This window comes from Suillus discolor (genome assembly GCF_016758755.1).
Source record: "Suillus discolor strain FC423 chromosome Unknown F5147scaffold_10, whole genome shotgun sequence".
Lineage (NCBI taxonomy): Eukaryota > Fungi > Basidiomycota > Agaricomycetes > Boletales > Suillaceae > Suillus > Suillus discolor.
Window position 1 is genome coordinate 6,604 of NW_024541257.1, and position 25,835 is coordinate 32,438.

The following is a 25,835-nucleotide window of genomic DNA, read 5'->3' on the forward strand; positions in this document are numbered from 1 at the left end:
TTTCAATCAAAGCCCACAGGTTTGCAATCAGTCAAATGATGCATGTCTTTTTCATGTTGCAACATGCTCAATTGAATATTTGTTCATGGACGGTTTCTTAGACTTTGATCTTCATTGTTGCTAGTTCAGGAGTTATCAAAGTAAAAATCTGATTTTCCTGGACTGAGCAGGTCAAAAACATGCATCACTCAGCATACATACAAAATGTAACTTTATCATTGGCAGGTTTTCAAATCCGCACATTCCAAGAGAAACAGATTTCGACTCTGGTGATCACTTGACAATGTCATCTTTGGCAGGTTTTGAACCCACGCAGACAGATTTAGATTCTGTCATATCAACTGCTTGGCTATGACCAGTGAGATGTATAGAGTCTAGATAATGTCAGACCTCAGTCGTGGAACAACAAACTGATATTGATATGTACCTAAACAACGTCAGACTATAATAGATGTGTCAGTGTCTAGGTAACATATAGCGAGATGATGAACATACCCTCAGTCGTGGAACAACGAACTGAGGAAAGAGAGGTAAACAAGGTAACCATTATATATAACGGTTTGAATTCCTATGCGACACTCCGCTGAGCCGCATCGCGTTGTCACATGCATTATGCGCCAATAAGATGCACTTCCAATGAATCCATTCAGAAGCGACTCCTCAAGACACATTTATCTGCATTTTGTCAGCTCTTTCAATAGCATGATCACTGTTGATATTCACGACCAAAGTCTTGATGCAAACTTGGAAGGACAAGTAAAAGAACAATCCAATTCTTTCTAAAGGTCTTGACTTGGTTGAAGAAAAAGAAGAGCAGGTTACACATCAAACCTTCAAGTTTGATCCTAATGACCTGGGGAAGGAGAAAAAATACAAATTTATCAAGGCTGAGATTCTTTATTGTGCTTATTCAAGTGGTTGTAAGAGTCAAAATATATTTCTCTTAAACTAAGCAGGTTTGTGATCTGTATTGAAAGAACTGACAAAATGCAAATAAATGTGCCATGAGAATTCACTTTTGAATGAGTTCATTGGAAGTACATTCAACTAGTCTTAGCCAAGCAGTTAATAGAGTAGAATCTAAATCTGTCTGTGCAGGTTCAAAACCTGCTAAAGATGAAATTGCAGGTGATTCACCAGACTCAAAATCTGTTTCTCTTGAACCATGACAGGTTTGAAACCTGTCAATGATATTTTTTTTCCCTATCAAAATATGTCTTGATATTTCCTCATGCAGTTTGAAATCCATTGAATGGTGCATTGTTGCTATTAGAACATGTCTTAAATATCTGCTCATAGACAGCATCTCACACATTGATCTTGATAAGGAAATGTCAAGGTGTGATTTCATAGAACAAAAATGTTGTTATTGGCAGGTTTCAAATCTGCACAGTTCAAGAGAAGCAGATCTTGAATCTGGCGACAACTTGACCAAGATCAATGAAGATCAATGTCTGAGATACTGTCTATGAGCAAACATTCAAGACATGTTCTTACATGAAAAAATGTGACATCCCACAAGTTTCAAACTCGTTGCACTTCAATGGAAACATATTTTGATTCTGTGATCACAGCCACTTGGCTAAACACAACCATTATCAGCTTGCAAGCAAACCGACTATGAGCAAATTCCAAGGTCTGTTTTCATAGAAAATGAATTTTATCGCTGGTAGGTTTCAAACCTGCGCAGTCCAAGAGCAACAGATTTTGACTCTGTTGATCACTTGGCAAATTCATCTTCAGCAGGTTTTGAACCCACACAGACAGATTTAGATTCTGTTGCATTAACCACTTAGCTAAGACCAGTTGGACCCACTCCCAATAAATACATTCAGAAGCAAATCCTCGAGGCACATTTATCTGTATTTTGTCAGTTCTTTTAATACCATGATCACCATTGATTTTTTTATCCTACTCATGTTGGTGGTTGAGTCATAGGGTGCAAATGTGCATGCGTGTAGTAATGACAAGGCACGAGGATCTAAGAATCTAGTCAATGGATATTTGGTAGAGGAGTATGAGCCAATAGATGGTGTGGGTGAGAATAAGAGAAAAATGATAAGGGGACCATGTGACTGATGTTACTCATAACATTCCCTCTCAAACTGAGCAAAGATAGTTGAACCCTTCTCATCTGCCATATTCTGCTTGCATGTTGAGCATCAAGCCAGTAGTCAAATCAACTTTGATGCAGCTGCCCCATTCTGGTAACTTTTTAAGATTAGCTTTCTTCTTGAATAGTGCTGTGATGCTCGGACCCATGCTGAGTAGGACTGAGTGTCTTTTGATACTTATGTCAGAGACTAGAGAAGATCATAGGTTCCACATTACTTCTATTTTTCATAGCAACAAGTCCCTCTTAGCTGATGCTTATTCAGCATGCACTCATACTCACATCCACTCTGTGTGCTCCAGATCTCCCTTCCAGGTCATCTGTCTATGACCTTTCTATGTTCACCTATCTCTGCTGGTACATGTTCATTTTCTCTTTTGGTTTGACTAAATCTTATTACATTTATCTGCATATTCTGTTCCATGCATGTCCTTATTACATATTACTTATCCACCTCATTTTCATTGCTACAGTTCTTGCTTACAGTGTAAGACTTAAAGTCTTTGGTTTCAAGTATTGCTTAGGTGCACATACATATATATCCTGTACTTACAATTTTCATGTATTCTTTCCATCTCCTTTGTAGAATCTATCATCTGTTTGTATGCAATAACATCTCAACTCAAAAACTAAACCTTTGGCATACTTCTGTGCGCACGTCTTCATCAGCCATGCTAATGTTTGCATTTCCATTGACTGTATATCATCTAAATGTCTTTCCATCTATCATCACACTGTTTCACCTTTGCAAATGTCATAGACACAGCACTGTCAACATGCTGTCAAAACAGCTTACTGCAAGACACTCCTTGATCCTTTCGACAGAGATTGCTCAAGACTTGATTGTATTAGTCAATTTAGTGTGATGTGGGATATCTTTCTCAGGCAGGGACAATTGAGTATACAACAGCAAACATTGAAAAGCTGGCTTCTCAACTAGTTCAATTGCCTGCCATAATGTGAATAAACCTCAACATGAATTACAAAAAAATGCACTTCATTTTCTGTCATAATGAGCTCCATTATATATTCCATTAGTCCCTCCTTCATAAATACAGCCAGTTTTGAAACCAGGCTGCCATCAAGATTTTGTTGCATCACAGTGAGGTCTTTGTCAGGCAGAATCACACAAAAGTACATATTAATGGCTATAGCATCACAATGCTCCTTGTAGACTTGAAAGTAGGTCCTTTTGTAGTGAACTATATGTGTTCGCAGTATTGAAGTCCCTCTACAAAACATGTGCTTGTATGCTGGTTCACCAGCATCCCTTGTGCAAACATGTTAAAAAAGAGATTGAAAAATAAACAAACAACTTACTTTCATAAGGTACAGACTCACTCATTAGGAATATGACTGAATATAGTCCGAATATTTGCTGTACATTCACTTTTTGTAACCTAAATACAAGTATCAGTGAGGGAAGACATTCAAGACAATGAGAGAGGTACATACAGTTTGAGTTGTGCCTCCATTCTTGGACTTCGCTTCATCAGCATCCTCATCATTGTCTGGTTGAAGGATCAGCTCATCAGAGGATGCTGGATCAGAAGAAGAAGAGATGTCTTCATTGTCAGTGTCAAGAGGAGATAGGATGCGCATAGTGGCTTTTTTGATGGGCACTGGAAGATCTGTAGTACTTGACAAAGCACATTTCCTCATGCTGAAGCCTGATGCTGACAGCCGTTACAACTGCTATCTGTTTACTTTGTACTTATATGATATGCCTTCCTTTCTTGGCTTGTACAATATTTCTCATAACTGTCTTGGTCTGTGCGTGCATATGGATCTATTTAAGCACAGTGTATTATGCTTGTATTCTTTACTTGAATCTTACTAGGTTTTGACCAGAAATATCCTTTGCTTAAGACCTCCAATCTTAAGTCATCTGATACTCAATTCTTAGTCAAAGCACTTCTTTGACTAAGTCCAAAACACTCTCTCCTTTGAGAGACTTAGAATCTCAATGATCATAACTCTGTCAAGTTGTCGTTGTTAGAACTATCCTAGTTTGTAACAAAAGATTCAAGTCAGAAAGACACCACCCATCTATGTGTGGTGTGTCTGAAACCAAACCAAATCAGAAGAAAAGACCTGGCTGAGCAAGACAGCTAGTACAAGTGGCAAATCTAACATCACTCATCCCAAGACTACAAGCCCTGAACCTCAGTACTCCCATACCACTGTTTAACATATCTACCACCACGAGCAGCAGCAAAGAATTCGAATACAAGATAAACCATCCTCCTATCTTCAATGGAGATAGAGAATCATCCAGATTGTTCCTACTCTCTTGTTAAGCTTACATGGACATCAACGACAAGCTTTACAAAGAGGACAAGCACCACATCATTTTCATTACCTCGTTCATGAATAAAGGGAACACCAGATTATGGAAAGAAGAATTCCTAGAAGACGTGTAATTCATCAACTCTTTCAGACAAAAGAAAGGATACAGAACAATGAAGGACTTTATAAAGCTGTTCAACATGGGAAATGTCCCAAAAAGCTTCAATGACTACATTGCAGCCATTGTGGACATTGATAACTGCTACACACAGTTGCAATCCATCAGATCTTGCCTCCCACCTCAACAGAAAAAAGAAGATTTGGAGATCAGAGATTTATACCAACCAGAAATTGTGATGTCATGGTAATTGATCAGCTCACTGAAGCAGAATGCCAAGAGCATATGCGCATTGGGAAATGCTTCATCTGCCATCAAATCGGACATCATACCCAGGAATGCCCACAGAAGAAGAAAGGACCACCTTTTGTCCAAAAAGTGGAAGAAGAAGAAGAGACAAGACACATCCAAGAGGATTTTTAGAATGGAGAACCATATTGATGATGGGACCTCCAGAAGAATCTATACATTTGATATGAGCTGTTAATGAAAAGAAAGAACTTTGTGTTCCCATTACTCTCATTTCTCAAACACGTCAGAACAATGTCAAAACAAGCGCAGTAATTGACTCTGGAGCCTCAGGGACATACATCTCCAAAAGTTTTGTAAAGAAACATGGAATCAAATCGCAAAAACTAGAAAAACCTTTTTACATCCAAACAGTGGATGAAAGTTATTTTAGCAGTGGACCGGTCGATTGGTACTGCACTTTTATCATCAAAATTGACGAATGCACCATGATAGGAAAATTCAATATCACCAAATTAGGACCAAATGATCAAATTCTTTTGGAAATCCCTTGGCTCTGGGCAATGAACCCTTCCATTGATTGGGCCAATTGACTCTCTCCCTTCCTAGTACCCTCAAATCTATTGAAATCGAAGACAGCATTAAAACTCCAGATCGCTCACACTTCCACAAAAGGAACCACTCAAGTTCTCCACTTCTATAGAAGAAGTCCTTGAAGATGTCCCAGCATTGTTACCCACCGAAGACGACAACTGTTTCAATACCAAGGAAGATGTTTGGTTTGCCCCTCCATTACACGAGGTTTCTACCTATAAACACAATGATGGAGAATTCCTGGTGGAATATGATGCCAAAGGCAAATTCATGAGGGTCATTGAGGAAACATCCTTCGATATCCCCCTCACTAGAGATGAACCATCTGCACAACTACCCATTATCTCCACTCTCAAATTTAGCAATAAAGCACAGGAATTTGCCAAAGATGAGAAGGAGAAACAGAAGAAATCTTTCAAAGAACTCGTACCTGCTTATCTCCATGATTTTGCGGATGTATTTGCCAAAGACGGACTAAATCAACTTCCCCCAGAAAGACTGGGAATTGATCACCGCATAGAAACAAAACCCAGTTTCCTCCCCAGGACATCCAAAGTATACCCCTTGTCCCCTAAAGAACAACTTGCTGTAAAAAGTTTATTGATGAAAACTTGGCAAAGGGTTTTATTATGAAATCGAAATCCCCACAGGCAAGTGGATTTTTCTTCATAGGAAAAAAGAGTGGAGAACTACATCCCAGTCAAGACTACCGGCTCCTTAATGAACAAACGATCAAAAACTCTTATCCTCTCCCACTTCCTGCATCCCTTATTGAACAGTTACACGGCACCAACTTCTTTATAAAAATGGATATCAGATCTGGTTATAATAACATCCACATCCACCCAGCAGATAGGTGGAAAGCTGTGTTCACTACAGAACATGGACTTTTTGAGCCAACAGTAATGTTCTTTGGGTTGTGTAACTCCCCAGCCACCTTTCAAGTGTATATGGATGACAAGTTCTGACTGGAGATCAACAAAGGATGGCTGGTAATATATATGGACAACATCCTTATCTTCTTGAGAATGCTTGAAGAATACCATAATCAGATAAGGAGAGTTTTGGCAAAAATTAGGGAAGAAAAGCTATTCTTGAAACCAGAAAAATGCACTTTCAATACTGATGAAGTCAAGTACTTGGGCATGATCATCAAACCAGGATGCGTGGAAATGGACAAAGCAAAAACTGATAGTATAGACAAATGGCCAACACTAACTTCAGTTAAAGAAGTCCGATCGTTCCTGGGATTCTGTAACTTTTACAGAGCCTTTGTAGCCCATTATTCTGATATCACTCAACCTCTCATTGACCTAACTAAGAAAGATGCCATTTTTGAATAGACCCCTCAGTGCCAGCAGACATTTGATCGTCTGAAGACTTGCTTTTCGACTCACCCTGTACTCCACAACCTAGACCCACTCAAGCAATTCACCATCGCCATGGATGGAGTTTTGCTGCAAACTGACGAAACTGGTGTTTATCATCCCTGCACCGACCTTTCCCAATCACTTAGTCCAGCTAAACAAAATTATCAAATCTTTGATCGAGAACTCCTAGCTATCATCCATGCCCTTACCAAATGATGACACTACCTTGAAGGACACCCCTCCCCCATCATTGTATTCACTGATCACATGAACCTGCTCTACTTCAGGAAAGCAGAAAGATTCACTCATAGGCAGGTGTGTTGGCAGATGCTTCTCACATCCTTTGACCTCAAACTACATCATGTACCTGGTACAAAATTAGCTGTACCAGATGTGTTATCTTGCCGATCAGATCACAACAATGGATCTTCTAATAATGAAAACACTGTCCTTCTCCCTGACTCTATGTTCATCTGGCTTATCGATGATGATCTTTGCTCAACTCTCACCACTGCTGATCCTCTGAGTGACCCTATCTTTACTACTGCTGTCGACACTCTCAATGGCATCTGTCTTCCTCCAATGAAATCCGCTCTAACTGATTGGAAGTTGGATTCTAAAATATTGTTCTACAAAGATTGTGCTTCTGGAAGCTTGCTTTAAAACGATATGGTCTCTTCCTAGTTTCTGTAGTGCTATCTCCAATCACCTTTACACTCCAATTACCCCCACAATGGAAGATACACCCCACATTTCACACTTCTCAGCTATCATCCTATAGCAAAAATGATGTTCATGGTCTGAACTTCCTAGAACCTCCACCTGATATTCTAGAAGACGAAGAAGAATATGAAATCGAATCTATTCTCACCCATAAAGGCAACGGCAAATGTTGCTGATACTTGGTATTGTGGAAAGGATATTCCTCTGCCAGCAATGAATGGATCCCTGAAGGAAACCTGGAAAATGCTGGAGAAGCCCTCTCAACTTATAAAAGAAAACACTCGCTCTAACATCAACTGCTATTCCAACTGCATCTTGCTAGTGTCATCCCAACAATTAGAATGCCCTCCCCAGTTTCCTACACTCTCCCCTATGAATCCGCCTTCGCTCCCACCAACCTCTCATCCGACAAAGGAAGGTTTGAATCCTTTGTCTCTGAAATTGAAGACCTTACCCTCATTGAGGCCATGCTCCTCTGTCCCCAACATGCCATCAAAATCAACAGAATCCTTATCAACAGAAATGCCTTCTTCATTAATCTCATTGTCAACATTGTTAGATCCACCAACCTCCTTGAGAGGCTCATTTGACATGTGGAAGAACCACATGTCCAGCATGGTATCATGCATCTACAGAAATGCATTCATGCTTATGCTTTGTGTCTTATCCCTGAGAAGGTTAAGTCTGATATCCAGGCAGCTATTCATGTCATTGCTGAACAAGTTGCCGGAGCCGCTCATCCACTGTCTCCATAACAGGTTGAATGAACAACTGCAACTCCTCCACCTTCCTATGATGGTGGAATTTCTGTTCCTTCTCCTCATATGTCTGACAAGCTATTGGCTGCTGTTAACAGCCTCATGGAGATAACCAATGCAATGACCACTAATCTGCAGGAAGAAACTCAGCTAGCACTGCAGGTGGCTGCATCAGCCTTTACAACTGCGTCTGACATGGTCATTGCTCCAGTAGAGACTGTAGAGCACCTGGAACATCTTTACACCACATTCCCTACCACCCATGAAGAAATTATAGCCAATGAACTTAATCTATCTCCTGTTACAGTCAGCCATAACATCTGCAAGAGCCCCTACTCTGCTAGACTGACTGACACAGCAGCATGCTGCTAGAACAGAATGACAGTGGTCCAGAACCGCTATGACCTTCCCCTGGCCTAAAAGGCCTTGTATCTGATCCTCAGAGGCTGTCTGCCTCATGGATACCTAGACCGGCGCATGTTGCCTCATGCTGCCTCATGTAGATCCGGAGTGCCTCAAGGCACCTCATGCTTGATTAGAGATTAAGCCTCATGTATCTTATCATGCCTCATGGACGACCTCATGTACCGTTATCTCTGACTCACCATGACTAGCATAGATTCCCAGATACGAACTGAGCTTGAACCCTTATGTACAGTGTATATAAGTAGACAGATCACTGTTGTATTTCTTCACTTTGATCTACTAGGTTTTCCCTTGAATCCTGTTCAACTAAGTCCCCAACTTAGTTGTCTCTGATTGTACTTCTAAGCCAAGCACTCCTTGTCTTAGTCAATCCCACTAGTCCTGTATCTTGACGAGGTGCACCTTACCAAGATAACCAGAGGGAACCCTTGACATTCTGTCAAGGCTACAATACGCTCAGTACTCAGCAGCACATTCGTGCTTGTACTGATAGAACTACTCTAGTTCATAACATCTCCTGATAAAATCATTGCACTCGCTGAAGCGCTCAAAGTGCTACATATCCACCCACCTATGATAATCCCAACCACACTCATCCCACTAATGTTTGTAGATGCCCTTGGTCCTACCGCTCCTGCAGAGTACACTGAGCTAATTACAGAAGTAGAATCAATCCCTACGCCACTTACATCTATCTACATCATGGCAAAAGAAGAAGTTGCCCAGATTAGATCTCATACTAACCGCAAAAGAAGGTCCCCTAGACAAGGGTATCGAGGAAAAAGAAAGAGAAGAGCCTCAAGCAAGGATGAAGCATTCAGTTCCCATCCTGCTCCCTCCATTATTTGACCTTCTTCCTCAAACCCAGATGAAAATTGTGTATGCTGTTACTACAAATCCCTTGGACATTGTCAAATGACCTGTCCCAACTACTATTGTAGGATATGCAGAGAGTTATCACCAGGACACCTCTCCTTATACTGCCCTAAATTCACTGGATCTTCCCCTATGATATTTACTTGGAAGGATGAAGGGTTCTATCGAGAACTGAGCACTTGGAAGAAAACCCTTGATGACACCTACATTCTCCAATGCCAAGAAGAAGAGACCCTCTACCGACAAAAGCAACTTGCTGGAGGAGATGACCACCTTGACTACTCTAATGACCCCATCTACTGGGCTAACCAAGATGAATAAAGTCAGTGACTTTACGCATAGCATGGGGGTAATGTTACAACTGCTATCTGTTTACTTTGTACTTATATGATATGCCTTCCTTTCTTGGCTTGTATGATATTTCTCATGACTGTCTTGGTCTGTGCATGCATATGGATCTATTTAAGCACAGTGTATTATGCTTGTATTCTTTACTTGAATCTTATTAGGTTTTTACCAGAAATATCCTTTGCTTAAGACCTCCAATCTTAAGTCATCTGATACTCAATTCTTAGTCAAAGCACTCTTTTGACTAAGTCCAGAACACTCTCTCCTTTGAGAGACTTAGAATCCCAATGATTGTAACTCTATCGAGTTGTCATTGTTAGAACTATCCTAGTTCATAACAACAGCCTACAGGCATTGTCAGCATCATGAATGCAAGCCAAGGGCTTTGAAGGGTGGCCAGAGCACCAAGAACCAGCTACAACAATGGCTGGGGTGCATCCAGCCTTGAGTAGAACAGGGAAGGCATTGCTTGATGATTTGGTTTATGGGACATTGGGCAAGAGTATATTGTTGTCGGGATCATTATAGAACATGATGTCAGATGCATCCTTGAGGGAGCCATCAGCATTGAGAGTGGAGGACATTTTCAACAAGACAACTCACAATTTTGTTGCCATCACCTTTTTTTATACATAGAACAGGGAGAAAACTCCTGCGTGTCCCAGAACATTGGTATCCAAGGAGATTATTCGAAGCAAAAAGCCAGAGGATCATAATTGTCATACAGACTCAAGGAAACATATATCTGCGACATATTTCAACAAATGTCAGTGTGTGAGAGAACCAAAATTTGGATTAGTTAGTACGTACCTTCAAAAAGGCTAAAGGCAGAAGGGTGGAATGCAAATCCTGAGGTTTGGTCGACGTCAAAGTAAGTGGCATTAAAGTCAGAGTAGAGAAGGGTTCAGAATGGTTCAGCAAGGGCAAAACAAAATAGAACAGTTTGGCAGGACCTAGAACCAAGAACTGATTTCCGGTCTAGTTCGGGCTGACACCAGAACCCAGACCAAAAGTCCGGTTCAAACTGTGGTTCTGAACCAGACCACGGCAGCACTAATGCTGCCTGGCAGCTAACACACTCAAATGTTCCATTGTTGAAGTCAATCACAGACAAGAACTTAGCGACTCTTTGCAAGGGCTTAGCAACAAGCTCATGTGGTTTTGTTATGCCTGAAAAGGCTTATACGTCATGTTACTGTGAGAATCCGCTCGACATCCAAATTCAAACCCAGATTTACCAGTCCATCTATTGATGGCTTGCCTCATAGACGGGCTAGTCACAAGTCTACCACTAGCCCCAGACTGGTCAGATCTCTGACATTCATGATACTTACACTACATGAAGTGGAGCGCCATTTCACATCTTGAAAAATGCAAAAGTCACTTAGCAAAAAGGCTCTATTATGTAAACATTATATCTCACCATGACTTACACTGCCAATCGTCAATTTCACACGTTGAATATTTGATGAAAAATAATTTGGATGTGTAGTATCGATATAAAACCTATACATATACAGGGTCTGGTACGTACTGATAATTTTTTAATTTCTGTATATCTTCTGGGACAATGGTGAGGTAAGAGGATATAATTACATTACAATCACTGGTCCTGTATAGAGTGGATGCCACCCAGATATAGAATCTATATATTGAGTTATCCCACGGCTTCCAACGTCTTCATACCAACTGCCTACACCTTCACCAACGGTAATATTCACTAAGACGGACATAGTACTAAATATATGAATAATGTGGCAAGCTTTAGCATAATAACATTAGTACTGCATAGTAGCTGTTGTGCTGTGAGCAGAGGGCCCTACAGCTGCAATCTATGAAATTTTCTTCAAGTCCGTGGTAGCTTGCTAAATATTATTCCTTAGAGGGCATTTTAATGGTCTGATGGCTCAATGGTTTGTGCACCATCATAAAAGTGTTGCACAAACGAAGCTAGTTGCGGAGCTGAGAGTTCGAATCCTGCTAATTTTTATGCTTTTCATGTATATACCTGTTTGCCAAGGTCTGCGCCACAGTTTCAGATATAGCTTGTATACTGAGAAAATGTATAGCATGTGTATACAGCGAAAATTATGGTATCGGCATTGTGTACGTATAGTTACTATATTGCCAAAAAAAAGCATAGATTCTATGCTTTTTTCAATTGGCGGTGTACATGATCAGGTGTCGAATCGCAAATCTAAATTAGTGCCTGCTTCTTCGAAACGTTCCCCGCGACTCGTGCCGCGTGACCACCCACAAGAGCTATGCTCTGATCCTTGCATTCAAGTTAGATGCTTCCAATCCTTGCAATATCTGCTGTCTCACGCCCGCCACTTGTGCAACTTAGGGTCGACTCTGTTTGGGAGAATTTTTATCGCAGTGGGAGAGTTCATCCATCGCAACATTGACACATGTTGCCTGCAGACGCAATCTCGCTACTTCTTAACTCCAATGGATCGCGCAAACTACACTTAACTTCCACCAAAGTAATAAAAACGCGCAACGAAGATGTCATTATGTCATCTGTGTCATCAACGAGACCAGTTTTGGTCTCTCCACTTGCCCAGGTCACTCATTTAGCATTAATTGATGGAACAATGGCATGTCTACTACTGTCAGGAGTCCCACCCGATGTCTTTCAAGCTTTTGGATATTGGTCCTCCCATTCTTTCCTCCGCTATTGGCACTCTCGAACTTCTAACAAGGTTGCATGCAAATTTTTTCTAGTTATTTCAGGCTTGCTTTGCCTTATTTTCCAGTCTAGTTGTGCCTTTGACGGTCTTGCACACGGCTCGGGGCGGGAGTCCCTGTCCCTCCCTCGACATACACCTGATCTCTTTTATGGTCAATCCGATAAGACTATTTGTAACCTTCGCATAACTTGTGGAAGGCCTGTCTTGGCATCACCTAAGCTTCACTCCGTGGCCTTCCCTCCAGTTCACTTACCCACACTAGAGCTTGAAGCAATGCACGACGGGTGTATGCGGAAACAAGCAAAACGTTCTACCAATTTTTAGTGATGGTAACCTTTTTACGTTGGACAAAGCCCTCCTCCCGCTGACGTGGGAGTTGAACACCACGTACAGGGTGTGATAAGCAGTTCTCCGTGCAGTTATAAAGCTTTGCGTCTGCCCACCCACCGCTCTAACCATGTTTCCTTCTGTTGATGGTCGCCTTGCTATCCTCGCCGTCTTACCTGCTTCTGTTGTTGTTATCACATCCCTCAAGAGGTTCATTAGGAACAGACAGAACAAGCTTCCCCCCGGACCCGTACCGCTTCCACTGTTAGGAAACGTCTTGTCTCTCGACGCCAAGGCGCCATGGTTGACTTATACCGAATGGGCTGCTGCTTATGGTATGTGGTCAGATAGTCTACGGTGCATATGTGGTGCAGATAATTATATCAGGAGATTTATTTTTCGTGCGACTTCTGGACCAGGATGTCGTAGTGATCAGTTCTCAGCACGTTGCAGAAGCCTTAATGGACAAGCGTGCTCGCATTTACTCTGATCGCCCATATTTAGCCACAGTCGAGCCGTGCGTTCACATAAAACTCTTCCATTCAGTCATTATGGAGTACAGACAGATTTGGTTGGTCGGTCGTCTTTGCATTCACAGGCTATGGTGACGAATGGCGTCTTTGCCGACGAGTCATCCACCAAACTTTCCGTCCCGACTCTGCGCTCAAATTTCGTCCAATGCAAATCAAGCAGGCTCGTGAGATGATCGTCAATCTCATCGATGACCCTCACCATTACCATTCTCACTTTGCAACGTCAGTCGATGTGTTTGTAAACATCGAATTTTCATTAACCTGTCCATAGGTTCTCGTCATCTGTTGCAATGTCAGTGACCTACGGCTACCAAACCAATCCTCGTGATGATCCTCTGGTTCGAATCTTAGAAAATGCACTGGCTATTGGCCTTGCAGTGGTAACCCCGGAGAGAGCAGCTCTACTGAAGGCTTTCCCCTTTTGTAAGCTCAGCATTCTTTCTCGTGGAAAGAGTTGACATTCTGTACCATCACGCAGTACTGAAGTTACCTGACTGGTGTTGGGGATCCTCAATCAAACGCGATGCCCGAACTTCGGCCAATTACATGAGAGAAACAACTGACGTGCCGTTCCAATATGCGCAGGACCATATGGTGGGCATCTTTTTTAATCTAGTTCGGTCCTAGATGTTGATCATGTGCTCGCTAAGGCCGAAAATTTGTCCCTCGACCAGGTTTCAATGGTATCAGACAATTTGCAACGAATGGAGAAGATAGATCAGGCATCAAAACCCATGTTCAAGACTGCCTTAAAGAAAGCAGCGACTACTGCTATTATAGGTTGGTCACCTTTTACAGGGAATACGGTGCTTCTTAATAGATGTTTACGCAGGTGCATACGAGACAGTGAGCAGATGTCCGACTCACATTGTCTGCTGCTTAACCCCTTTCACAGACCACGTCGATCTTGATGACTTTTTCTCTCGCCATGGTATTACATCCAGATGTTCAGAAACGCGCACAAGCGGAGATCGACTCAGTGGTTGGCCGGGATCGCTTACCCACCTTTGAAGACAGAGCGTCACTACCATATATCGAATCAGTCTTGCGGGAGACTTTGCGATGGCAGCCTATCGGACCCCTTGGTAACCCCTTGCTGTGCTATTTTAGCTTTGCTGAAGGTTAATTTGTAGGTGTTGCACATGCCAGCGTGAGCGATGATATATATAATGGTTATTTCATTCCGAAAGGTCTGCTGTTCTTATTCATCGAGTACATCATTTGAAATATCGTACATCAGGAACAATCGTCATGTGCAATGCATGGTCAGATAGATCCTCTCTAGCTTTCAAAATACTAATGTTATATTGCAGGGGCATTACACGAGATGAAAAGCGGTACCCTGATGCATCTCGTTTTACACCGGAAAGGTTCTTAGACGTCAACGGCGCGTTAACAGATGATAACCCTGCTGGATATATTTTCGGCTTTGGTCGGCGTATATGTCCAGGTGAGTTGAGTTATTTCATCACCGTATAGAGCTGCTTCATTCTTTGATCAGGCCGATATACTGCTGATGCCTCTGTATGGTCCGCTATTGTTACTATGTTAGCCACGGTGGAGTTTTCTTCTGCCAAAGATGATCAGGGCAAAGTGATCGAATTCACCCCTCAATTCACGACAGGACTCACTCGGTACTTGGTTTTTCTCGTATCATTCCATCTTCCCGTCACTAACAGTTTGATCGCTTCAGCTCCCCTATGATCTTCCCTTGCAATATCTCATCACGCTCTCGTGCCCATTCGGAACTTGTGAATGTTTTCCGAACAGAAGTATGAAATGTTATCAGGTGAATGGACTGTATACATATATTTCCTTTCTTGGGCCCACACCGCCCATCTGTGCAACATTTCACAACCCCTTGTTTGACCCTTTTCGTTAGCTCCGTTTTCCGCACGTGGTATGTACGACTTGAAATTTCGAGTCATCCATGATCACGACATTAACGATTTTATGCGAAGTACGAGAAATAAGGTCACTAAGAAGAAACGGTACACTTCGACTGGTGCTATAAATGAAGCAAACCAACATTGCTCATTTTCAAAATGCTGGTGTGGTGACCTCGCTGGTGACCCCAAGTGCGATTGTAAGACACATGTTGGCATGAACGTGCTGTCGAGGCAGACCCTCCGAGTCGTTGTAATTGGTTTCTCAGAGAATTTGACATAATTCACAACCCAGCTATACCAGCCGCTCCGGTGTCGCATACGGCCGGTGAATCCGGCCCTGATGATATGGGCTGCTGTCGAGTCTGCATGATATCGGTGTCTGACGCAAGTGATCTCGGATATCTAAGAGGGAAAGATAACCTGCACAGAGGGCTGTGTAGATGAAGAGCTAGCAGTTGCAGTTTTCAGTTTGAAGGACAACAGCGCAAAAAAATGACCACAAACTGCATGTCGCTCATGTAGATCACATTCAGCGGTATGTTACTGGATGAGAAAAGACACATCGAAGAAGCTATCTAGTGAATCGGCCCGTGCTTCACGCCACGTACTCTGGGACTGGACATCTTGCCCCAGAGCAATCATCACTATCGGTAATCGTCTATTGTAACAGGGAACATTTAGCTCCCGTGCATGAATTTAGCTCGTGAAAACATGTGTACACTCCGCTGCATTGTTCTTTCCTGCAAAGAAGTCGCACGCAATGAACAAAACGGCAAATGTATAAGCTTGCACACCAATACTAAGGAATTTCAGTGCGCTTGGAATAACAGCGGTAACTAAAAAAACAGTCCAATCGACACTCACACTCCCTAATCCTCTTCCATCCGCTCTTCAGTACCGCCTTCCTGTCTTGCTTGTTCGGCTATAGCAGCTAGGAACGCGCCAACACCCATCGCAGCACTCTCCGGAAGACCGAGGCTCCTCACAAATTCGCCAAGGGCACCCGTGCGAAGCGCTCGATCAAGCTGTGCCACAGCCAAGCGGAAAGGTGGAGAATTAGTCGTGCGCTGTAATATTTCTACTGCCTGTTGCGGCGTAGCGTCTGACGATGGGATAAGTTCGGGTGGAAGATGAGGGAAGAGTGATGGGAGGAGTTCAGAGTGTGATTGGAAAAGTTGAAGCAAATTTTGTGAGGACAAGACGTCTGTCAACCAAAGTTCTGTGGATTTTGTTAACGATGATGGAGTCTGATTGAGAAAATGCGGATACCATCTTCACTCGTGAAGCCAGTCATAGAGCTAACAATTCCACGAAGTTGCGCGAGTTGTTCTGGGGTAGTACTCGCTGGCGTGGGATTACTAGTCGCTGGAACGATTGGCTGTCTATGTATCAAAATGTACATATGAATTCGCCCACTATCCTGCAGGTGAAAGGATGACCTACACAGTTGAGGGTGGAGAGATGGATGCACCAGTAGCAGATGTAGAGGCTTCCGAAGCTGGATAAACGTTGCGCGCGTCCCAAATAGCGATAATATTGGGATCAGCTAACGTTCTGTTTAGATTCGTCACGAATTCTTCATCGCGGCGTGTTGAAGAATCCTGCAAGACCATTAAATATATATCAAACCAATTTAGTGGAATAAACACACCTGTAGCCAGAACTGACACAGAGGAAGCGAAGTTAGTCAATGAAACACCAACAGGTTGCAGTGAGATACATACGAAATGTTTTTGATCGGAGCTCTCGAATTTAAGGACATAGGTCCTGCCCCAACTACTTTGGGGCACCTTTTCCAACTTTGCATCACCAGGAAACAATATTAAATCCTCGCCCACTTCCCCTGACATTCGGTCTTTCCACATGAAGTGTATGAGACCTTCCTCATTGGTCAAGACAATCGCGCCTTTGGTGGGGGAGGCATCGACAAAGTTGGTTCCAGCGCGTCGAAAAGCACGACCAGACTTGAAGGCAAGGATGGTTCGGCCACTAGTACTAGTGAGGTCGACCGACATTATAAACGCTATGAAACTGCTGCAAATGTTCGAACGACGCGTATGCACGTCGGAGTTTGGAAATAACCGCCAAAGATGCCGGACTACAGTAAGGCTGTCAAAAGGGCCCTTATAAAACTTATGCAACAATAACTTATGGCATGTGCCAAGTTGGCCCTTCAAGGTATTAAATGCTATCGTAAGGCCCGCCATACTGAATTCATCCTTGTCAGCTCCTTCAGCACGCCAGGCACAGCTGCTACATAGTTGCAGACTTGCAGTTATAACTTATAATGCGCTTTGGATATATATGCCACCGGCCTGGCACTTGCACCACTTTAATCACCGAATTTCGCCAAGCGCCCCGAGATAATCGAGTTCCAACTTGAACCTATCTGAAAGCACTCGTCATCGTCACAATCGCCTACAAGCAGTTGGCGGCGGTCATTGCCCTTGGCTGCAACGTCGTAGTACTGGCAATAGCTTGGGCTTTCATCCGGGCAGCCATACTATACTCAACTCCCCATTTTTCTCCTCAAGGTCTGCGAAGTCAGCGTAGATTTTGCTACACAATAAACAGTACGTCTTTTCCTTCTATGATTATCGGATCTCGCCAGACCATTCCGTTCACTACCCATGCAGATCTGAATCAATCTGATTTGAGTGAGAAACAATATATCTATATATATACTAGCGTCCATAGGATCCAACAATGATCACCGAGTTGCATAATCGACGGCGCTTTACTACTTCGTGGTTATAAGGATGGTTGCCACATCATATACGGTTTGTTAACCCACTGCTCGGATCATGGCCCCTGCAGTTGATAGTCGCCTTGCAATTCTCGCTGTCTTACCTGCTTCCTTTGTTGTCATCACATACCTCAAGCGGTTCATTAGGAATAGACGAAACAAGCCTCATCTTCTCCCTGGCCCAGTGCCGCTCCCACTGTTAGGAAACGTCTTATCTATCAACACCAAGGAGCCTTGGTTGACTTATACCGAATGGGCTGCTACTTATGGTACGTGGTCAGATAGTACTGTTGTGCATGTGTGGTGCAGATCATTATATCAGGAGACTTGCTTTTCGTGCGACTTCTAGGCCAGGAAGTCGTGGTGATCAATTCCCAGCATGTTGCGGAAGCTTTGCTGGACAAGCGTGCTCGCATTTACTGCGATCGACCATACCTAGCTACACTTAAGCCGTGCGTTCTTCTGACACTATTCCATATAACCATTATGAAGTATAGGCAGGTATGGTTGGTCGGTCAACTTTGGATTCGCAAACTATAGTGACGAATGGCGTCTTTGCCGAAGACTCTTTCACCAAACTTTCCGTCCCGAATCCGCGCTCAAGTTCCGTCCAATGCAGATCAAGCGGGCTCATGAGATGATCGTCAATCTAATCGATGACCCTCAACATTATCATTCTCACTTTGCAACGTCAGTCGATGTGTCTGTTAACATCGAATCATCATGAACCTATTCATAGATTCTCGTCATCAGTCGCGATGTCGGTGATATATGACTACCAAACCAGTCCTCGTGATGATCCTCTGGTTCGAATCGTAGAAGATGCGGTAGCTATTGGCTTTCAGGTGGTAACCCCAGAGAGAGCGATCTTACTCAAAACCTTCCCCTTCTGTGAGCTCAGCTCTTCTCCCATGAAAATAGCTGACATTCTGTACTCTGATGCAGTACTGAAGTTACCTGACTGGTGTTGGGGATCCTCGATCAAACGCGAGGCTCAAGCTTCGACCAATCACATGACTGAAATGACGGAGATGCCATTTCTATATACGAAGCAGCATATGGTGGGTATCTCTCTTTCAATGTCGGTTCTGTCTTAGCTATTAACTGTATGATCGTCGAGGCCGAAAACTTGGCCCTTGGTCAGTTTTCGATGGTGGCAGAAAATCTTCAAAGAATCGAGAAGCAAGAACAGATATCCAGACCATTGTTTGAGGATGCCTTAAAGAAAGCAGCTACTACTGGTATTATAGGTTCGTCGTCATTTTACAAGGGGCGGTATACCTCTCGTTGATACATACCCATTCAGGTTCATACGAGACAGTTAGCGGATGTCCAAACCATATTGTCAACTGCTGAATTTCTTTGCAGACTACTTCAGTCTTGATGGCTTTTGCTCTCGCCATGGTGTTTTACCCAAATGTTCAAAAACGCGCACAAGCGGAGATAGACTCAGTGGTTGGCCGGGATCGCTTACCTACCTTTGAAGACAGGGCGTCACTACCATACGTTGAATCAGTACTGCGGGAGACTTTGCGATGGCAGCCTGTCGGACCTTTTGGTAATCTTCTTTGCTGAGGGATCAAGCCTGCACTGAAGATGATATTATAGTACCACGTGCCACCTCGAGTGATGATATATATGACGGTTACTTCATTCCAAAAGGTCTGCCATCTTCATCTCATGACTGAATCGTCGGTAACATCATACATCAGGAACGGTTGTTCTATGCAACCTATGGTCCGTGCGTTCTCTTCAGGTTTCGAGATGCTGACGTTATATCGCAGGGGCATCTCACGGGATGAAAAGCGGTACCCCAACGCATCTGTGTTTATACCGGAGAGGTTCATGGACGCCGATGGTGCGCTGACGGATGATAACCCAGCTGAATATATGTTTGGCTTTGGCCGACGTAGATGTCCAGGTAGGTTAAGTTATTTCATCGCCGTATTGCATGTGATGAGCCAATACATTCATTGATCAGGACGGCATGCTGCTGATGCCTCTATATGGTCTGCTATCGTTACTATGCTGGCCACGGTGGAATTTTCTTTTGCCAAAGATAGCCAAGGCAAAGTGATTGAATTCACTCCCCAATTCACGACGGGATTCATTCAGTACTTGTTTTTATTTGTCAGTTCATCCCGTCACTAATATTTTCATCGCTTTAGTGCCGCTATGGTATTTCCCTGCAGTATTTCGCCACGTCCTCATGTTCATTCAGGACTTGTGGGTATGGGAGAGTAAGACATACAATGAGCGACTTGTTATCGTTCTTTTCTATGTTCTGACTCAGGCCAACTGCCAATCAGTCTCCTATATGCTATTTTAGTGCTCTCAGTGTACTTCTATCTGACACACTGTTTTTTTTTCAGTTCGACTCGGAGTTGCGCCGACACACACCTTGTTCAAGTAGTCTATTATCAGTTCCATGTTTTATGATTGAAAATGATGCTGTAGCAAGCTCAGCAACAGCAGCAAGGATGGCGTAGAGCTTAATGGACTTCATGCTTCAGTGAGACGGTGATGAGGATCAAAAAATCTACCAATGGAATGACGGTCCATCGTGTTCGGCATGGCAGCGGTCGCCCTCATCTCAACGACTTGCTCCAGGTACTTATTGTGTCGGAACAGGTTATTTCGGTGGGTGCGCCTTATAGGACATTGTAAGAGTGCATATTCTTAAGCTGAACGTTGTTTTGTCTCCACATGTGATGAAATATCAATCATGAACCAACTCAAATTCTCGTGTCTTTGGTTTGCTGGGCGAGATGAGGATGTAATATAGAATTATCACTATCAACGAGAGGAACATATATATATGTATAGATTAAGATATTTAGTGCCTATGTACGAGGTGGAATTGCAAGCAGGGGAAGAAGAGAAATCCAGGATGCAGTGGAAATCACTGAAGAAAGAAGGTGAAGGCTGGCTGTAGCGGTATCCCAGGGAAGAGCGGGAGCAAGATTGGTGTTAAGTATGGGGAGGATGCAAAGAGATGGCGATGTTCACGGGCACTAGTGTTGGAAAAAGTGATGGAGGGATGCTGTGCACCAAGAACGTGAGAGCAGGATCGTCAATGGCCATAAATAACGTCAGTCGTGAATATATATATAGCCGATTGCAAATTTATTGGCGCCTGCTTCTTCGAAATGTCCTCCGCAAGTCGTGCGCGTGACCGGTTGACCACCCATTACAAGAGCACATAAATGCTATTGATCCCTAGTGATCCTTGCATCCAAGTTGGATGCTTCTAATTTCTTCGACATTTGCTGTGTCTCGCGCCACTTGCGCAACCTGGAGTCAACTCTGTTGGAAAGAAATTTTGTCGCAGTGGGAGAGTCCATTCATCACTGAATTGACGCGTGTTACCTGAGACGCAATCTCGTCTCACCTTTCAACTCCGATGGATCCTGCAAACTACACCTACCTTTCATCAAACTAAAGAAAACGTGTAACGATGATGTCATTCTGTGTCATCAACGAGACTTTGGTCTCCGAGTCTCTACTTGCTCAGATCACTCATTCAGCATTGGTAGAACAGTGGCATTTCTACCGTCAAGAGTCCCAACCCCGGGTCGATGTTGTCCAAGCTCGTGGACGTCCAATGGTCCTCCCACTTTGTCCTCTGCTATTGGCTCTCTCTCGAACTTCTAGCATGGTTGCACAAGCAGAACATCTCTAGTTATTTCAGGCTTGCTGTATTTCCCGATCGAGTTGTGCCTGGTTCGTCTACAGCTTCGCCCTGCCCGTGGCTTGGGGCGAGAGTCTCCTCAACATACACTTGACTTCCACAGCTGTCTCTTACGACCAATCCGACAAGACTATCTGTAACCTCTGCCCAACTCAGGGAAGGCCTGTCTTCTGTTCACATTACCCAAGCTTCAGTCTGTTTCCTTTTTCTAGTTCACTTTCCTACACTAGAGCCCGAAGCAGTCCGTGACGGGTATATGCGCACAAAAAGTAAAACATTCTGGCACATCCAAGCTTGTTCGAGGTGATGATGAGAACATTTTCATGTCCCTCCTCCCGTGGGAGTTGGGGACCGAATTATTCTGCACCGCTATTTAGTCTTCTGTTAGCTCCGTGCAGTTAAAAGGCCCGCTTTTTCGGTTGCGTATCTACCCACGTACTTTCCTAACCATGTTTCCTTCAGTTGATCATCGCCTTGCTATCCTCACCGTCTTACCTGCTTCTGTTGTTGTCATCACATTGCTCAAGAGGATCATTGGGAACCGACAGAACAAACTTCCCCCTGGCCCCGTGCCACTCCCACTGTTAGGAAACGTCTTGTCTCTCGACACCAAGGCGCCATGGTTGACTTATACCGAATGGGCTACTACTTATGGTACGTGATCAGATAGTACTACGGTGCATATGTGGTGCAAATCATTATATCAGGAGACTTGTTTTTCGTGCGACTTCTAGACCAGGAAGTCGTGGTGATCAGTTCTCAGCAGGTTGCAGAAGCATTGCTGGACAAGCGTTCTCGCATTTATTCCGACAGACCATACGTAGCCACGCTCGAGCCGTGCGTTCTTCTGATGTTCTTCCATTTAATCATTATGGAGTGCCTGAGGCAGGTTTGGTTGGTCTGTCAACTTTGCATTCACAGCTTATGGTGACGAATGGCGTCTTTGTCGACGACTCTTCCACCAAACTTTCCATCCCGACTCCGCGCTCAAGTTTCGTCCAATGCAGATCACGCGGGCTCGTGAGATGATTGTCAATCTAATTGATGACCCTCAACATTATCATTCTCACTTCGCAACGTCAGTTGATGTGTCTGTAAATATCGAATGATTATTGACCTGTTCATAGATTCTCATCATCTGTTGCGATGTCAGTGACATACGGCTACCAAACCAGTCCTCGTGATGATCCTCTGGTTCGAATCGTAGAAAATGCAATGGCTATTGGCCTCGAGGTGATCACCCCAGAGAGAGCAATCTTACTTAAAATCTTTCCCTTCTGTGAGCTCATTCTCATCGATCAGAAATACTCAACATTCCATGCTCTGATATAGTTTTGAGATTACCTGACTGGTGCTGGGGATCAGCGATCAAACGCGATGCTCAAGTTTCGACCCATCTCATGGCTGAAATGAAGGACCTTCCGTTTCAATATGCGCAGGACCATATGGTGCGCATCTTTTTTAATCTAGTTCGCTCCTAGACGCTGATCGCGTGCTTGCAAAGGCTGAAAACTTGTCCCTTGGCCAGGTTTCAATGGTATCAGATAATTTGCAACGGATGGAGAAGCCAGATCAGGCATCAAAACCCATCTTCGAGACTGCCTTAAAGAAAGCAGCGACTACTGCTATTATAGGTTGGTCACCTTTTTACAGGGGTACGGTGCTCTTCAATAGATGTCTATGCAGGTTCATATGAAACGGTCAGCAAATGTCCGAGTCATATTGTCTGCTGCTCAACCTCTTGACAGACCACGTCGACCTTGATGACTTTTGCTCTCGCCATGGTATTGTATCCAGATGTCCAGAGACGTGCACAAGCGGAGATCGACTCAGTGGTTGGAGGAGATCGCTTGCCTACATTTGAAGACAGAGCCTCCCTACCCTACATCGAATCAGTCCTGCGGGAAACCTTGCGATGGCAGCCCGCTGTACCCCTTGGTAATCTTCTTATTGTGCTGTTTTGTCTTTGCTGGAAGTAATTTTGTAGGTGTTCCACATGCCACTATGAGTGATGATACATATGATGGTTATTTCATTCCGAAAGGTCTGCTATTCTTATCCATTGAGTACATCATTTGTAATATCACTTATCAGGAGCAACTGTCGTGTGCAATACATGGTCAGATGGATCCCCTCTAGCTTTCGAATCACTGACGTTATATTACAGGGGCATCTCACGGGATGAAAAACGGTACCCTGATGCATCTCGTTTTATGCCGGAGAGGTTCTTAGACGTGAGCGGCGCACTAACGAACGATAACCCCGCTGGATATATTTTCGGCTTTGGCCGGCGTGGATGTCCAGGTGGGTTGAGTCATTTCATTACTGTATAGAGCTAATACATTCTTTGATCAGGCCGATATGCTGCCGATGCCTCTCTGTGGTCCGCTATTGTTACTATGTTGGCCACGGTGGAGATTTCTTCTGCCAAAGATGATCAGGGTAAAGTGATCGAATTCACCCCCCAATTCACGACGGGAGCCACTCGGTACTTGGTTGTTCTCATTTTATTCCATCTTCCCGTCACTAATAGTTTGATCGCTTTAGCGCCCCTATGGTCTTCCCTTGCAATATCTCATCACGCTCTCGTACCCATTCGGAACTTGTGCATGTTTTCCAAACAGAAGTATGAAATTTTTCCGTGTGAATGGTTTGTATACATATATCTTCCTTCTTTCTTGGGCCCACACTCTTAATTCGTCCAACATTCAACAACACCACTTTTCCCTGTTTGGTGCACGTGTGATGTACAAATTAGCATGTAGCATGAAATTCAACCGCCTGCTTGCGTGCGTACGAGATGCAACTAAGATCTATCAGGTATAGTTAGTCTCGTAGGCAGACCCAATAATAAAAGGTTCACTTGTTAGTGGACGTCATGGTACGGTGACTGGTGCCATGCGTCCTGAGGCAGATTGGTTCTGCAGTGACATGTGCAGTAACAACACCAGCTCTCAGAAGACAAAATGATGTTTTTTAATCTAAAAGTCGTATATGCTGATGTTTGGCAATACATGTTGTACCGCACAAATTACTACATTAAGTATACCCCTAAAGTGTGAGAAATTTCTACGGAAGGGGAAGGGTCTGCGAGCGCCGAGTTTGTACATTTTTTCCCGAGCGGGTACTTCTTGCTCTTTTCCCAACCATGAATCACCCTTCAAAGAAGGCTTCGACTACCTACTGCTGGCAACTGGCAGAAATAATTAATTATGCCAACGACACTTTTGAAATGAAAAGGTCGCGTTATTCAATCGCTCGTCATCATTGATCCATGGCAGAATTCATTATTGCCGTTACGGTTGCCCTCAGTCAGCATTCCGACTTGTTCATCGGATCTTCAAGGTTCAGCACTCAGTCCGAAAATCTCAGCATCGGGGTTACAGCTGAATGCACCCGGGTCACTGTCGTCAGCAGGATAGGCTCGTCCCATCTTTGAAAAAGGCCTTCGAGCTCAAGAAAATGAGGCACCTCATGATCATGTTGTGCTCCTAGTCCGAGGTTATCATTAGCTTCACCCTCCGGCAATTCGATATCTTCGTCCCCCACACCATCGTTGCCGTAGTCTGGATTGTCATCGAAGTCAGCCCCTGCATCATCTGGGAGTTGATATCCATTTCCTGCATGTGCCATGCTCGAGACTATCAGCAATGGTAATGTCTTCTGACGATTCTCCTGACCCAAAGCATCTACTTTCTATGCGTGAGAAGGTCCGAGGGACCGAGCAGCTCGCCTGCACGCTGGTGCCTGGTAGCCGTTTGAGGCTTCTGTCCGCTACTGTGTGGGTCAGTGTACTTGCAGTTGAAGCTCTCGCAGGTGCACGGAACATAGGATTGTAAAAACATCGCAGGAGGGAGTACTAGTCAGTGGAAGCTAAATCCTAACGATGGCGTGTACGATATCGATATTAACAAATTCTCCAAGTCTCGCGCTGATGTCCGACGGTGAATGCAAATGGCCATGCTGGCAGACTATCATCAATCTCACACTTTGCTGGGGACTATTTTGCTTCAAATGCATCTGAAAATACAGCAAGTGTAGTTTACTCTTCTTCCTACTGCAAATCAAAAATGATTTGGAAAGCAGCGTCCG

The 25,835-nt window shown here is 43.7% G+C and overlaps 4 protein-coding genes and 1 pseudogene across 5 annotated transcripts; 3 read left to right on the plus strand and 2 right to left on the minus strand.

Moving 5' to 3' along the window:
- Positions 1 to 1,734: 1,734 nt before the first annotated feature.
- F5147DRAFT_t47 lies at positions 1,735 to 1,803 on the minus strand (annotated as a pseudogene). The gene has a single exon. The product of its transcript is annotated as a tRNA-OTHER (tRNA).
- Positions 1,804 to 13,014: 11,211 nt separating this feature from the next.
- Positions 13,015 to 15,351, plus strand: F5147DRAFT_786473 (cytochrome P450; the record flags this gene model as incomplete). The annotated part of the gene is made up of 12 exons (XM_041442931.1): positions 13,015 to 13,219; positions 13,272 to 13,401; positions 13,451 to 13,639; positions 13,689 to 13,840; positions 13,896 to 14,011; positions 14,068 to 14,197; positions 14,250 to 14,263; positions 14,313 to 14,502; positions 14,551 to 14,607; positions 14,658 to 14,682; positions 14,731 to 14,867; positions 14,919 to 15,351. 12 exons carry the CDS (start codon positions 13,015 to 13,017, stop codon positions 15,119 to 15,121), a joined length of 1,548 nt encoding a protein of 515 aa, XP_041296251.1. The 3' UTR covers positions 15,122 to 15,351.
- A 442-nt stretch (positions 15,352 to 15,793) lies between these two features.
- F5147DRAFT_678050 (adhesion regulating molecule) lies at positions 15,794 to 17,439 on the minus strand. The gene is made up of 5 exons (XM_041436184.1): positions 17,031 to 17,439; positions 16,958 to 16,969; positions 16,750 to 16,907; positions 16,576 to 16,688; positions 15,794 to 16,525 (listed from the first exon to the last, which is right to left on the minus strand). The coding sequence occupies exons 1-5, from the start codon at positions 17,319 to 17,321 to the stop codon at positions 16,176 to 16,178; spliced, it is 924 nt and encodes a 307-aa protein (XP_041296252.1). The 5' UTR covers positions 17,322 to 17,439; the 3' UTR covers positions 15,794 to 16,175.
- A 671-nt stretch (positions 17,440 to 18,110) lies between these two features.
- F5147DRAFT_770137 (cytochrome P450) lies at positions 18,111 to 20,203 on the plus strand (the record flags this gene model as incomplete). Its single annotated transcript, XM_041441117.1, has 12 exons — positions 18,111 to 18,321; positions 18,375 to 18,504; positions 18,554 to 18,742; positions 18,792 to 18,943; positions 18,998 to 19,113; positions 19,173 to 19,302; positions 19,359 to 19,372; positions 19,421 to 19,610; positions 19,661 to 19,714; positions 19,765 to 19,789; positions 19,837 to 19,973; positions 20,034 to 20,203. The coding sequence occupies 12 exons, from the start codon at positions 18,111 to 18,113 to the stop codon at positions 20,201 to 20,203; spliced, it is 1,518 nt and encodes a 505-aa protein (XP_041296253.1).
- Positions 20,204 to 22,192: 1,989 nt separating this feature from the next.
- Positions 22,193 to 24,375, plus strand: F5147DRAFT_770138 (cytochrome P450; the record flags this gene model as incomplete). The annotated part of the gene is made up of 13 exons (XM_041441118.1): positions 22,193 to 22,397; positions 22,451 to 22,580; positions 22,633 to 22,821; positions 22,871 to 23,022; positions 23,076 to 23,191; positions 23,248 to 23,377; positions 23,430 to 23,443; positions 23,492 to 23,681; positions 23,731 to 23,787; positions 23,838 to 23,862; positions 23,911 to 24,047; positions 24,099 to 24,231; positions 24,291 to 24,375. The coding sequence occupies 13 exons, from the start codon at positions 22,193 to 22,195 to the stop codon at positions 24,373 to 24,375; spliced, it is 1,563 nt and encodes a 520-aa protein (XP_041296254.1).
- Between the last annotated feature and the right edge of the window lie 1,460 nt (positions 24,376 to 25,835).